The sequence below is a fragment of the Rhopilema esculentum genome, chromosome 18 (genome assembly GCF_057945365.1).
Source record: "Rhopilema esculentum isolate cy_ngs chromosome 18, ASM5794536v1, whole genome shotgun sequence".
NCBI classification, from domain to species: domain Eukaryota; kingdom Metazoa; phylum Cnidaria; class Scyphozoa; order Rhizostomeae; family Rhizostomatidae; genus Rhopilema; species Rhopilema esculentum.
The window spans coordinates 4661239-4677284 of NC_142832.1; the positions used below are offsets into that span (position 1 = coordinate 4661239).

Below are 16046 nucleotides of genomic sequence, written 5' to 3' on the forward strand. Positions count from 1 at the left end.
ACGCTTGCTCTATATTACTAGAATATCAACTTATTTTGTTTTTCTCATGAAATGAAAAAAACAAACAGGTTTTAAGCAATAGTGTATACCTGAATTTTGTAATGATGTATAGAAGCTAGTAGATTTCCATTGCAGAACCATTGCAATGGAACCATTTCTTGCGATTCCGGAGCAATTTATTGAGAGCCAGGACCATTGACTTTGGCCCTGTTCACATGATACCGGATTCATTTCGTATCGGATCGCTTTTCATATCGGATCTTTGTCACACGATGACGCTTGAATCCGATACGTTCCGTATCGTTTTTTCGGAGTCAAACCACTCCGCTGCGAATGTGGAATGGAATCATATCGGATCACTTTTGAGCTCGTGTGAACGCATGAATCTGATACGGTTTCGCTCGGGAACCTCAGTTTCTAAAAAACAGCTTCGTTTTTGGGGTTTTTAAAAACAGTCTGGCACTCTTTTTAAGACACAAAATGACAGTGGATCGTAGTTGAATAATAAATATGCTCCTTGCGATGATGATGAGCTTCACAAGACTAATGCAAAGGAAAATTAGACTGTTTGAAAATTGATTTCGAAATACTTCTTCTTCAAAACAAAACAGCGTATCAGTTCCGTCACGTCAAAGAATGCATTCAATCAGAAAAAGAGCAAAAAAACGAACAACATTCAACGTTGCTATGCACCTGCTTCAAAACGATGGATTTTTCAGAGCAGTGTTGAAGCGTATTGTCACCGTACGAACAGGAGTGAATACGATACAAAATGAATTCGGTATCGTGTGAACAGAGCTTAATATTCGTATTGGATTGTGTCAGTGAATCCGATATGAGATAAATCCGGTATCGTGTTAATAAGGCCTTAGCTAAAAGATTCCCATTGCAGAACATTTTTGTGTGTTGAATTCGGAACCATTTCTTGCGAGTCCGGAACAATTTATTGATAGCCAAGACCAATGACTTAGCTTTCGGAAAATTTTTAAAAATATATTATGTCATGTTTATTGATACTACTAAAATATTATATACTCCGTGAGACTGTAACGTTAGCCTATTTTCATTAATTTTCTCCATGCATTTCCTCCTTCACGTCAATATTCACTTAACTGTGCATCGCTCGCTTTAACGACACATTGCGTAGGATGGATTTAAGGTGCGAGGGTGGCTCACTGGTTAGGGTCGCTGACCACAAATGTCCGTAGCTCGCTGACCCAAGGGTCCGTAGCTCGAGTTCTCGACATGACCAAGCTTTCCCCTCAGTCTGAGGAGAGTCGCCATCTCTCAGCAAATCCAGGCGTAGAATCACGAGGTGTGTTTACATCGAGAGGAACAACAGGACACCGTTTTCGGGGTCCTAGAACTACCGTCGTAAGCTAGGTAGCAGAATACTAATACAATATTAGCCAATAAATAATCGTGAGAGCGATACCGCGTTTACTGATTGGCCAACTGTTGATTGATATCTATCAATTGCATTTATGTCAGTGTTTATGTTCTGTAGGTTGCGTACGGTTCTGTGCGGTGAAAATATAGAAGATATTTTGGAGAAAGGTCACTAAGTCCTTTAAAAGCGTTGTGCTTGTGAAGCTGTTCTTACAAAGAGAGACTGTGTAGGAGTTTTAAGACGCTATTGCCCTGTTGAGAAGGGTATAAATTCTTTTTTAATTAAAATCTTAGTTTTTCGAGTCACATGCTTGCAAGAAATAATTAGAATATTTTGAACAACCTCTAGTTATGTTCGTCAGAACAGACTTCCAATTGGGCAAAACGGTCGCTAAACATACAGGAGTTTTGCAAATGATTTAAAACTAATTGATTTTTTCTATCATTTAAAATTTTAATTTACAGCTACACTCAAACACGCGCCACGCACAACAGTGAAGGACGCAATGTCATCTAGTCTCCATTATGAGTGACGTTTACAATTTTAAATTTTATCTAAGACTCATTATCAACGCACAGTCAAGCTGCCGTGCTGATGGGGTCATTATCTTGTTAAATTCCACAGTTTTCTTGTTTAGAAAGTCAAAATCGCGTATTTACGTAGGAAAAGGATGTTAGGAAACTTGCAAAGCTGTTGTTGGGTGATAGGCTGCTCCTTGTAGCATGAATGCATTAAAAGTAGAAAAATTTAAGGGTTCAAACACGTCAGATTATGTTGGCAGAGATGTCAGGGTTCTAATTCACTATTTTTTCGATAAAATAGGCCCATCTTAGCAATAATTGGGGCTGCAACCAGCAGCCTCCTGTTTCCGTCGGTCCTTGATAAATCTGTTGCAGCAAAAGGCGGAGCTAATGCAAAATAAAGCATGTAACTTTTTGTGCTAAATTTTCGAAGCGAAATTTGACATATCTAAGGATGATAGAAAAGAGCTGCTCTGCTTTTGAAGAGATAATTTAATGACCGTTTGTCTTTCTTGTATTACAGACATCCAGGGTTACCCTGAAGATGGATGTTTCATTTACCGACCACTCCCATATAATTGGGAGGGGTGGAAACTGCATAAAGCGAGGTATGGTCAAGTATAATGCTGAATTTATTTACCACTGCAGTAGCTGGTAGAAATATCAATACTCTTTTTATCAGTGATATACCAAGTTGTATAACTAGAAGTAATGCAATGGATATGAAATAAAAATAGTTCATTCGCTAACTAAAGAAATGGAGTTCTCAAGTGTGACGTCACAAAAAACGTCATATTTTTAGATTTTTGAACTTTGACCACATAACATAAAAGAACCCCTCGAAATACTCCCATATATGCAAAATCAGTTAAATTTGTTAAAAAGTGGGTGAGATATGGCCAATAGAAGATCCGAAGTTTGCTCGGTTCACTGTTATTTTGGCTCAATTCATAAAGTTATGAAGTGAGACCAAATTGCAGAGGTTTGATGGGACCAGAGCTTGTGCTCACCTGGTCATATCTCAGCCAATTCGTAATTCCTTTATCTGATTCTGCAGATTTAGAGGTATTTCATGATGCTCTTTTAGATTATGGGAAAAAATTTCAAAAATTCTAAAAATAGATTTTTATGACGTCATCACTCGACAACTTTATTTCCGAGAATTATCAAAGAGGATGATGTATCTCAATCAACGTTAGGTACATACGTATGCCGATTGGAACCTTCAATTTTATTTCATGGATATAATCAATCTAGTTAAGGTTTTAAGCAGGGCACATTATAAATCAGTTTATTTAAATGTGGTGAATGTATTTATAACCCTGTTGAAATGAAGTCAAATGAAATCAAATGAAATGAAACGAATGACTATGAATTCTGTATATGGAAATTTCAACAAACAATCAATGAAAGTAGGATTAATTCAGTTATCAAGCTATATTTTTGTAATTCTTTCTAAACATATGATTTCTTTTTTCTATTATTCATTCATCTTACACTAACTCTATTGAATCTCAAGATATGAAGTTGTGAAAACTTTAAAATTTTTAACATGGGAACTCAAGCATCTTCAAATTTTTTGCAACCATATTTATGACGAGAAAAGAATTATGTTAACACCTCCTTTTGAAATGTTATTTTTCTCTAGTTATGCAGGAGACAGGATGCCATATACATTTTCCTGATTCAAACAGAACTTCATCAGAAAAGAGCAACCAGGTTTAACTTTTTTTCCATCTTCAGTAAACTCTCATGTTTTAGGTACATTAAAAACCAGCATAAAAACTGAAGTTTGCGAACCTCCAAGCTGATTTTTTGCCTTTTATGTGTGTTTTACTGTATTCAATTTCCATACGAAAGACATACAGAGAGTCTCAAGATATTGTGTTCTAATCTTACCTTGTATATTTTATCCAAGGGGCATTTCACTCTACGAAAATCTAGTACGCCTTTCAAAGAATTTTTTTTCGAGAAAAACCCCCAAAGAATCCCTAAATTCCTATTGTTTAGAAGAACATCGTACGTTGTTTGAAAGGAATGATACGTCCCTCAATTTTATATTTTTTTGTTAACTTTTTTTGTGACCCCCCCCCCCCCCTTAATTGTACCCAAACTTTCGCCAATCCTTTGTCATGTGTACCATATACCCTATCTTTTTCTCTTGGTTTTAGCTGTGTGTAGTTTCCACCCTCTTTTAGTAGCTTCTTGCATTTTTTCAAAATTTTCATAGCTTTTGCATCTCTCTACCTTGCCCGTTACTCCTTTCCTTCAAGGCAATCGGCAGATACTGAATTGGCTTATGACATCTGTCAATCAACTAATAGCCAATCATTTAGCGTCTGAGTTGTATCACGCTTATTAACTGGCCAATCGTTGTTTGACAGATGGCCTAAGCCACTTTGGTATCTGTTCAGAGCCTTTAACGCATATCCAAAAAACTTAGCTCACCCGTATCAATTTGTAGGCATTCTATTACTCCGGGTCCTGTAATACCCCGTTTTTCTTTTGGATTTCCCTTATGCATGCAGTGGCAGAAATTATGGACGGTTCGGGGGAAACTACTCAGATAATGTACCCCAAAATTGGATATTTGGGCCTAGGAAATAGTGGAGAAAAGGCTACCCAAACATGTAACTCGGAACGTTCACTGCGCTTGCATTATCAAACTTAATTTCCAATTTTGAGAGCCAAGATAGCAATTAATAAGCAAAGTTTCTATTTTCGATGTCCTAGTTTCCGTCAACATTTACCTGATGATCACATTAAGCGTGAAACTCAGAGTTGCCTTGTTTTATACACTAAAATTTGAACAGCTCTGCCTATATGGCATCGAGCACATTATGACAGCAACCTTCGTATACAAGGTAGAAAAGCGTGTTTATTTTAACATATTCAAGAGTGACATGAATTTCCTTCTTTAGGTTTCTATCGCTGGGCATCCTCATGGGGTTGAAGCTGCCCGTAAACAAATCAGGGTATGTTTCTAGCTGTTTTACTTACTACTAGATCTCTACCGTATAGCATTCATTCATTTCTTTCATTCTAAAAGTCGAGCCCATAGTCCTTGGACTTTGATGACTGCACGATTCTCCGCCATTCCTCTCTGGCAAAAGCTATGGAAATATTTTTAGAAAGGACAAAGAAGGAGGTATGGCATAAAGTAGACGCACAGAGAAAATGTCTAAGAGTTCTGGGAAAATGTGAAAATTTTTGCTACAAAGCAAAGTAGGAGGAATAATTTCAGATAACACACCGTGAAAGAAGACTTGTGAAACCAAAGAAGCTGCTATAACAGCTCTTAAGTGGCTTTTCAAAACGCTTTGAAGAAAAATTTGTGAAGCTTATCTTTTCTTGGACAAATCTTTGAAAGAATTTTTAGAAAGGCTGTTTGTCTTTGTTGGGTGCCTTCAAACAAGATTTTTTGCCATGGTTTTCATCTTTGCCTATAATGTTTCTCTTTCAATGCAATGAGCATACATCTCTGAAAGCATATTTTTTTGGTTGTGAAATCCGACAGCAGATATATTTTGAATTTAACAAAAGATGACATCAAGTGCGGAGTTCTACCATATGCATATAATCGTTTTCCAGTGATTTTTTGGTTGCAATCAAAAAGCTTAAAAACCATCAACATTTTAGTTTCGACGTGTGTTTTGAAGCCATATTTTAGAATTAATTATTATAATGAAGCAGACTATTGTTCCTGAAGTGGCTTGCTCTAGATTCAGATCAGATCTCTAGATTCTTCAAAATGCAATTCACTCATATTATTAAATAATTTTTTTAAATTTTTTTCTTCCATTATAAATTTTATTCATAATTTATACTTGAGTTTCTGATGGGATATCGTGTTGAAATAAGATTTTAATAAAAAAGAGATAAAATTTAAACACCCCATCTCTGGAAAAGCTTATCTTTTTCGCAAAATTTTAAGAAAAGTAGAAAGCTTGTTTTCATGCTCTTTGCATATTATTCACTTAAGCACTCTTCATTTTGGGGAAAGGAGAAGTGACAGATGTAGTATTCTGGATAGAGAATTAAAAACCATAAAAAACAAGACCAAGTCGTTAGATGCGCCAGTGAACTTTTTCAGGCATAGTAGATGTTGTATTAAGGTTTATGACGGGCGACCAATGCCAATGCCAATTGAACAGAGAGAGTAGGATTCTGAGGAGATAGGCAGAAGATATATTTTAGACATCAAGCTATACTCTCGGCGGTTTCTTTTGGTTCGCAGCCTCTTACCCCTAATTCTGGCGTACCAGTGGCACTGATTGTCAGCTAGCAGACTGCTGGGATTTGGCGTTTCATCGAAGTAAAAATAAAATTGATCTGCAGAGGCAAAAGGAGTGACGTACTGCAAATACAGTTTGGGATAGAAATACCATATCTAGAAACATGATCTTAATGAAAAAGGGGTGCTAATCCATAAATCTGAACTTATTCTTAATTTATAGCGTGTTATTCTTTATTGGGAAAATCTAGCATTAATAATTGAGAGTGTCTCAATACGCCTCTCAGTGTGCCATTGGCTCTGATTGTCATCTGGTAGACTGTCAGTTTGTTTACCATGGCATTCTCTTAAATGGCTTTCATTCTTTTTCTAGGAACTGCTTCCGATTGTTCTCATGTTTGAAGTGCCACAAAATTGCTTGGCTGTACCCGATAGCACTTCTACAGCAATCCAGAGTATTGCGCAAAAATACAATGTTAGCATAACTTTCAAGCAGGTATGAAGGAGTTAAGAATCAATGCTAATTTTTAATCTTTTTACTAAACGATGATATTTCATTTGTATTTGGTTTTTTAAAAGAAACAGCCAATCTGGGCTGATCTTCCTGCTTTCCATTAACGTTTTTCGTCAACAATTTCTTTATCAGCCTTTTAAACTTTTAACTAGTTGGTCCCTTTTGGATGAGAGTATTACTGTTTATATTTGTGGGGAGAAAACTTTGGTGGGAAGGAAACGAAAATTTGAAACTTTCTCGTTTGAAATACCATGGATTTCATTATTTTCCTATATTTTCCAATATTTTCCGATATCTACGAGATTTCTCAAAAAACGTAGAACCAGAACCTCTCCTCTACATTTCTCGCAATTTGATTGGCTTAATAGGACGGGATATCCCACTTGCGCTATTCCTTTCGCAGCCAATCAAGATTATACGCTTATGCTTATAACAAATGTTATATTTTTAGCGACCACGTGCTTACGGCTTCATTGGAACAGTCAGAGGTCTACACTCGGACCCTATCGCAGTAAGGGTATGTAGCTAAACTGCATTAAGCTTTAAGCTTTAAGCTATATAGCTTCAAGCCTGTTTTTGAGAGATTTCGGGTATTAGCAACCAGGAAATCCTGCACTCAAAGAGGGCAATGGGGGCAAAGCGCGAAGAAAAAGGGCGAAACAATAGTAAAATAATCAAAATGCTCAATTTCGCGAGGTCAAGGGAGGCTAGTGTCCCCTCCCCCCCTGGCGCATGCGTCCTTTATGACATCGTAAGCTAATGTGGTTTTTTGCATCTTCTGAGGCATTTCCTATAATGCTAAAATTTTGGATAAACACACGTGCACCAGTTATTAAGCTGGGTGTCAAGTGACCTAAGAAGCATCCCTCACCTCAATATGCCTCGCCCTCGGTCTGAAAGGTATATATCCGTTGTTTATAGTGCATGAGTTCTATTCTGAAAGATATTCATATAACATTAGCTATTTTATCTTGCTTTAGGATGCTGTTCTAACATTGCTTGAGCACCTAACGGGAACTTTGCCGGTACGTGCCTTTTTGTAGCTCAAACTTTACGTTATTGCAACGTTCAATCTTATTGTAAAGCTTGCTTTGGTATACAAGCAATTTTGTTGAAACTGCCCTGTTGGCCTCCCTGGATGTTTAATTGCGTAGTTATTCCATATACAGACTTCTTGTGTTTGAATTGGAGGGGAGTTGGAATTGGAAATTACCCAGTCAAGAGCGGATCAAGAGAAAAATATGACCGTTGCAGGTTTTGCCAAAAAATGGGACGGTTGTCAGGGTGTCGCCTGCAACCAAGGCTGCGTCCTCTCTTGATGCAAGTAACCAAAGTGTAAGGGTTGAATATCATGAACAACTAAAAACAAAGTTTTCCTTTTTGAACAGCAGCATAAGCAAAGTATTAAATCAATATATTAAAACTTACGGTTGTTTCTACTAGGTAGAGTTCTATGTTGACGGCTCTAAGCAGACAATGTTCACAGAAGCCTCATATGAAAATCACCTGTATATGAAAAGAAATTTGTCTTTGTGAGATGGCCCTTATGGTTTTCGAAAAAGTAAAAAAATTACAAAAGTTTATTAAACACTGCAAACTGAATAGAAATGGCCGAATTAATGAAGCGTTGTCGCTTTTCAGCAATTGTATTTTTCGCGAGGAGAAAATGAAATCATAGAAATTAAGCCGCGAAAGGCCATTGAAGTTATGGTGACCATCAACCCTATATTAACTCGAAGCATCAATGTAGCATTTATCCGTTAAGAGCTTAACGTGTACAAGATGTCGTGAACTAACTGTCAAAAGGTCGTCTAACCGAGAGAACGTTCACGAAAAAAAATTTCCATTATCATCCTAACACAACAAAATTTTCTCTCAAATTTTCTCATAAATTTTTTTTTAGAGGATTATTACTTGTGATCATAAATTTTAATCGTGTATGCTCGTACATATTTTCTTTCTCGCGCTTTTGTGCAAATAATAGGTCGGCTCTAGCTGCAACTGTGATGTTCACGCTTAATACAACCCTACTATCATTCTCATTTGTATTTTACCCAACAACCGTTCTTCGTTAGGTTCGTCGCCTGCCATTCTCTAATCAAGTTGTTCCAACTATTACTCGTAGGTGACTGTCCCAGTTACGACACAAATAGAGATTGATTGCAAGCATCATACCTTTATAATCGGGCGAAATGGCAGCAACATAAAGCAAATCATGCAACACACAGGAGCAAGGTCTGTATGAGTCGTAATAATAATAAAATAAAGTAATAAAAATGCACTTGTTATGACCGGGCAGAAACGGACAACAAAAACAGACGTGTCTCTAGTGCATTTTCCAATTCTTTGATCTAAAGCAATCACAGTTTTCCAATTTATTGATACCATGACATGTCATCACATGACGAGTGCAAGCATTACGTCATTGATTAGCATTGCCTAATGACACCATAAGAAAACACATGATTTTAAAGATGTGCCATCTAACATGACATCAAATGCGCACTGTCAGTTTCTTACGTTACACACTTATCGAGCGCTAAAATCTATATACCTATATTCAAAGCGCTAAACAAATTAGTGTAAAAAAGTTTTTAAATTACAGCAAGAATAGCTAAAAGAAATGTTATTCATATATTAAAATAATTATCAAATAGATACGTTTTTAAACTTGTTTTGAAAGTATAGACGCTCTGAGATCTAATTTCAACAGAGTTTGTTCCAGAGCCTAGGGGCTGCAGTACAAAATGCTCTGTCCCCACGAGATGTAAATTTTGTCCTCGGAACTATTGACGCCACAGATAATGGCTTTGAATGTTTTTGTCGACTAGTTAGCAATTTTTTGCCAAGAATTTTTTGCCAAAATAGCTACACTCATTTTTCATAAGAAACTAAGCTCAAGATAAGCATTCATTTTCTTATTTTTTTGTTGATTTCAGTGCTTCTTAAGTGTTTCCTAAAAGTTTTTTGTACACCTAATGATTAAGTGTTACTTTTTTTAAACACAAGAACACGCGATAACATGAAATAGAACACCTTATAGACGGTTTCTGATCAAAAATTGAGTTTAAGCAAACAAATAAGTAGGTCTCTCCGCCGTAAAATTAGTTTTTTTCTTCAAAAGCACGTGGCTTGTTCTCATCAACAGAATTATGGTTAGCTGTGCGTAATGCGATTAAGATCCCTTTCTTATTGTAGACTGTCACAGTTATTGATACCCAATTCCAGTGCTAATGGGATTTTTAATGACTCTTAAAGACTTATTGCTAACAATGAGCCATTGCGCTACGCAAGCATCCCAAGCAGCAAAGGCCCATTGTTAGCAATTAGTCTTTAAATAGTAAACGAGTGCAGAACATGTGCAACCGAAGAAATTCAGCTTCATCAAAGCACGTGATTCAGTACATACTGCGGTTTTGATGATGTAACAGTTGCGTTTAGGTTCGGCAAGGAGAGAGACAAGATAAACAGACTTCATTTCGTTTGGATATTCATAGATCGATCATTTCATTAACTCTCAGCATAATTCATATGTTAAAACGAAACTAAACGACTGTTGTAATTGTACGAAAACATGTTTTTCATCCGAAATTGTTTACAGCTTCTTCAAGCACGTTTAACGATTCATTCACTGTTGTATATGGCTTCAACGTCATGTAGTGTGGGAATGTTTTATCTGATGAGATCTTGAGCGTCAAATACGCAGAGATGCAGCCTATTTCGCCGATTCGCTGATTTGCTGATTCGCTTTCGCCAAGTCGCGCGACCAGAGCGAAACAAGTGGAAACCGGCCTTAACAGATTTGATATCACGTGACTCTTGACAATAGATTGGGATAAATATAGCGGCTTGTTCGGATGACACTGCATTTATTGATACCGCCCGTTGTAGAGACGCTGCACCCGTTTCTTTTGTGGACAAGTCAGAAGCCCACCTATGAGCACAACCAGCTGGACTTTGCCAACTTCCTTTGGACTTCAGCTCTATACTCTTTATTATAAGAACAGTTTCATAAGAACACGAGCCTCAAAATTTGTCAAAAGTTAAGAACGATTTAAGAACAAGCTGAGACTGAGCTGTTGTAAAATGCAATTTTGAACAACGTCTCAAAAACTAGGATTTTTAGCAATGTGTGGGTGCTTTTTCGGTGAATTTTTAAACTTGTAGGCAAATGAAGGTTGTCTCAGTCACTTTGTTGGCGAATAAGGCCTGGACACCTCCTTAGAGCGAAAAAGCTAGCAATAGCACTGCTTACACCCTCTTAATTTAAGAACAAATTAAGAACAATCCAGCCTCAGATTTTCGAAAAAATTAAGAACACTCAGCCTGAACTTGAATTTACTGGTACTTATAAAAAAGAATGTAAATGTTGCTCCGTGTTCGGTAGTCCTTAATCACGTTGATAAGTTGTCTGAATCACCTCTTCAATGAAAATTGTACCTCGGTTTTTTTAGGTATAATGCTCATAAGTATATTGACTTGCCTAGAAACAGAAATTTTCTTCCACTGACAGTATCTTCCACCGAAATTAACAAGCCGGACTCCTGGAACCAGATTTAAGACAGGCTCTGTATTGTCGTGATGTTTAACATCAAATTCTCTAACGGGTTTATCTTTCGCTCAATGGTGGAATAATTGTGCGAAAACATGTTTTTCATTCGAAATTGTTCGCACCTTATTTTTCACAGCTTCTCTTTCACAGCTTCTTTAAGCACGTTTAACGATGCATCACTGTTGTATATGGCTTCAACGTCATGTAGTGTGGGAATGTTTTATCTGATGAGATCTTGAGCGTCAAATACGCAGAGATGCAGCCTATTTTGTTATGAGCAATCATCAGTTTGCTCGTTATATTTGCTGATCACATCAGATTTACTGCATTCTCAAGTTCCCTTTTTATTCAAGAATATTTTAAAAACTTCTAAATACCATCTAGATGTCACCTTCTAGACAAGTATCTTCCACTGAGTAAATTTTTTTCCATAGCAACCCATGTTTTTTGCTTTTTCATTGGTATTATTCCATTTTAGTATACAATTCCCTGATCAGAATGGCATTCAAGGGAAGAAAAGCACCGTATTTATAACTGGCCCTATTGAGTCGGCAATCACCGCAAAAATACAGCTAATGGTAGGGTGAATTCATTTCATTCAATTCAATTCAGATTAATTCAATTCAATTGACGTTTGTTTACAACGATTGGCTCTTCCAGTATTATGTAAGCCTTGCCCATCTTCGTAAGGTAAACTAGTGATTAAACGTGAGTCTGACATGTCTTGTTTGCTAATGAAGACTTTCAATGGTCAAGATGAATACACCAATCAACAGTCGATTGATGGATAAGAAGGTTGCAATTTTGTAAAGCAGCTTATTTTTTCGATTGGGTTCTTGTGTGTTTTAGCAAATTGGAGCATTCGCAATTCGAGCAACCTGAATTTGTTTAAGCTTAAAGGCTTCAAGGATTTGCATAATTTTAAAATTTTAACTTCCTTATCTAAAATGTATTTGAAAGGGGCATCTTCATTTAGTAATCGTATGTTGGATTCTTATTGCGTGCCTAAAAGATAGGGTTCTTGTCATGTACTTGTCATGTAATGGGGAATTTATTGCGTGCTGAAAAAATTAGGGGCTTTTTGTGAGCGTGTTGAAGTTTAACGAACAGTTGCCTCATTGCCTTTTAATGTTTTTTTTGCTAATTCACTGTCGAGTGAAAAGATTTCATTCGCATATTTGTAGTGATGTTATGGTAGAATATTTTAGATATATATGTGATCACTTGCTAGAGGTTTGTTGCATTGAAGTTATGCATTGCAGGTTAAGGATCTGAAATGTTGCCTTTTTGCAATGCGTGATAAATAAATATCCCTAGCTAAGTAGAGTACCCCCTTGATTCAAGTCAATGACCTTCCGACTAGCGTCCCGACAACCTGACTATTTTTTCCCTTAGAAACAAATGTCTTTGTTGAAATACAAATTGCAATTTAGTCCTATTTTTATTGCAGGAATTCCTGCCTCTTGTCCTAATGTTCGAAGTGAAAGATGACGAGGATGACTTAGTTTCAGATACAAGTAAGTTATGTTTTTTAAAGGATTTTGCTTAAGATAATTTCCTTTGAAAGTTGTTATTGGGCTTCATTCAGGCCTTTAAAAACGGGGGTCAATCGACCGCCAACGCCTCCATACAGGTCTGGAAACTTCTCCGCTCCTCCGCCCTTCTCTGCGCTTAAACATGTTAGCATGCAAGTGATAATGGCCAAGTTCGTCGTTATGCTTCTTGAGCACCGCTTGTGGCGGCCATTAATGTTGAGAGTTCACTGCAAACTTTAAATGTATATTTCCTCTACTTTGAGATTTTGAAGATTTGATACATATATTTATTTTATATTTGTAACTCAGCTAGCATGAACAAATAATATTTCTAAGTAGGTCGCAAGAAAACCGGGGAGCTTTGTAATTACACAACCAAAACCGGTGCACTTTGAATCGCACTTCTCTACACTCTTTTCGGTTTATAAGAATATTATTTATAAAAATTTCGAGGCTCGAAATTGGTGAAATTTAAGAATTAATTAAGATTAATCGTCGAGCTCAAAGTTCACCAACAGCATGAAGATTTATTTATCTGCGAATTTTGAGCACATGAGACTAGCTTGACTTTCACACAAACGAGTTGAGAAACACTCATCACCATTTTTATTTTGCTGTATGTTTCATTTCCGCAAATTTGTTCATGATGAATAAAGATAATAAGATTTTTTCCTGATTCTTACCAAATTTTACATTTTGTTGGATCTCATCAAGAATTAAAACATGCAACAAAAAACTAGGAAAAAATTGATAATGTTTCATTTATTTTTAATCATTCCCATTTCTAGCTAATGGTTTTGTGTTATGTTGTAAAAGATTTCATGCGTTTGTAAATTATGTATGTGCTTATTAATTACGAGCATTTTAATATATGCATTTATCAGACAAAGCCATATCTGTATCAAAGATTAGAATCAATAGAATCGACCAATGTGGCAGCATGTGCTCCCGATAGAGTGATGGGTTTTTGTAGAAACCACGCGTTGATGAATTTGTGAATTCATAAATAGAAGTGTGGAGAAAGTGAGAAGAAATGGGTTGATAACACAGCAGCAAGCCAAATATTAAAGATAACTTGATATGTTGTTTTCATCGTAGTGGCTTTTTTGGTGTTGACTTACCGAGATTCTTGTGACAAATCTGTAGTTTGTGGCCTGTCACCCGATATTTACGTCTCGTGTTGAATGTCAAGGCAGATCTGCTATCATAGCCTACAAAACTGTTTAGTAAATGGCTTTAATTTTAGAGTCGTTTAGTTTGTTCCCTGATCTGAATAGGTACCACAAATTGATTTAGATAGTTATTTAAATAGGTCTAGACAGAAGGAGCTCGTTTTCTCTATTGGACTTCAGTGGTAAATTTCTAAAGGCACACGGTACTGATTGGACAACTATACCATTCATGTTCTTGCGTTTTTCTAATTGTCCTATTTCAATCTACAACTGATTGTTGTTCTTTCGGACCCTTCTTTTGACGTTTTATAATCTCAGCTTTGTGAGACGAAAAAGCGTTTAGTATCTTGTAAAATGTTTGCCATTTTCGAAGCCATCTTTAAATAGGTATTGGTGCGGGTCTCGATAACCATGCTTAAAACACCATGATTGCCTAAATTATAACCATTCTTAAAACTTCACTCTGTTTTGTAGGATTGATCAATAAGCTGATTGAAGAGCTCGATGTTCTTATAAATGTCAAATCGAAGCCACGACAGGGCACCAAAGTAAGTCTTTCTCTCTTCATTAAATGCCATCACTGTGGCGGAGGTCGTTGGCCGAAAAGCCAACAAATAGGGCCTTAATCGCTGCTACCCATGTCTGTCGTCAATTTCTGATCCTTTTGCAAGCCACAAGCCTTATGGTTTATTCTTATTCATATGCTCAAATATATTTGGCAAAGGCTTGCAATGTCTTGTCTGGTTTCGTCGTTCGTTTGCAGGAACATTTCTTTCACTATTTACCACAAGAATGCTTTTGTCAAATTTGATTCTGATGTACAAACACGTGTCGTTATTAACAGCGTGTTTATGCTGTGTGGACCTTATCTTTTCGATATGTTTCTCGAGATCCTTTGAAAACGGATTTTTAAGGCAGTCAGGCCTCGCACTTGGCAGTGTTTTATTGTTTTTGTTCTTATTGTTGTGTAAATTCTAACATTCTGATCGACTTTTTCTATTAAAATGACATTTGTGCATAATTTTTCTGTTCACTAAAGCATCACAAGCAATATGCGACAGTATTGTACTTGAGTTGTGTTATTGTGATGATGTACAGTTGACTTCCCCATGTCGAATAACTGCTATTTTAAGCATTCACTATCTCGAACGATTTTTTCATTTGCTCTTTAATTGAAGTCAGTATGCGTTCAAGTGTAAAAAAGCCACTCGAGCAGGAGAGGGTTTGATGAAATTAGAAAATTGCATAAACGCCACCAGCGAGAGCAAATAGACCTACCCTTTAAAGAAATTTTGCCTTGTCACCAAACTATGGGTGTGAGGTGCAGTCTACCTTTTTGCATCTATCTTTTCATGTCTGTAATCTGAAAAAAACTAACATCTTTCATTGCCCCTATCTAGTCGATCATCGTGAAAGGTATCGAGAAAAATGCGCATAATATGTACCTCACGAGATGCACTCTAGTAAAAGAAGACTTCAGTCTGGCTCCGATGATTTCCGTACCACTTCCAGCACCACCAATGAAGTTGGTCAATCCGTACTTTTACTCGCCTAGAATTGGCATACCAATGCCTGGAAATGAATTCCCGACGGCCCTTCTTGCTCCAGCCATGAACGGGAAACTCCAAATCCCGTATTCGGTGAACACAAACAACAATGAAATAATCACCTCAAGCCCGCTTGGGAGTCCACTGCAGTCAAACTCTACCAGTCCGAACTCGGTATCACAGAACGGCCCGCCGCTAAAGCTTACGGTCAACCCGGTTGTAAGCCAGTACAACCAATCAAAGTCGCCGAATTCGCAGGCTTCTGGTGAATTGCAGAAAAGAACTGAGATACCTATCTCTGTAACGAGTGATAAATTGATATCCAGTGATTTGGTGCGCACAATGAGTGTGGACTCCTTGTTCAAGCACGACGACCACAATAATGATGGTAGGTTTTTATCACAGATAAGACCAGGTTTTTGTCACAGATAAGACCAGGTTTTTGTCACAGATAAGACCAGGTTTTTGTCACAGATAAGACCAGGTTTTTTTCACAGATAAGACCAGGTGTTTATCACGGGTAACACCAGGTTTTAATGCTGGGTGTGTTCAGGGATGGTTATGCCCCCATACCAATATTA

At 37.0% G+C, this 16046-nt stretch overlaps 1 protein-coding gene across 5 annotated transcripts in view; it reads left to right on the forward strand.

Moving 5' to 3' along the window:
- The window catches only part of LOC135680970 (protein bicaudal C homolog 1), a 64356-nt gene that overhangs the window by 31424 nt on the left and 16886 nt on the right, over window positions 1-16046 (forward strand). For all 5 annotated transcript variants that reach the window (XM_089113628.1, XM_089113630.1, XM_089113627.1 and 2 more), the window contains 11 exons: window positions 2435-2519; window positions 3560-3630; window positions 4833-4886; window positions 6519-6641; window positions 7111-7176; window positions 7640-7684; window positions 8785-8894; window positions 11690-11789; window positions 12662-12728; window positions 14393-14466; window positions 15319-15853. In XM_089113628.1, coding sequence (XP_088969754.1) covers window positions 2435-2519; window positions 3560-3630; window positions 4833-4886; window positions 6519-6641; window positions 7111-7176; window positions 7640-7684; window positions 8785-8894; window positions 11690-11789; window positions 12662-12728; window positions 14393-14466; window positions 15319-15853 — 1330 coding nt within the window. The remainder of the gene's footprint in view (window positions 1-2434; window positions 2520-3559; window positions 3631-4832; window positions 4887-6518; window positions 6642-7110; window positions 7177-7639; window positions 7685-8784; window positions 8895-11689; window positions 11790-12661; window positions 12729-14392; window positions 14467-15318; window positions 15854-16046) is intronic.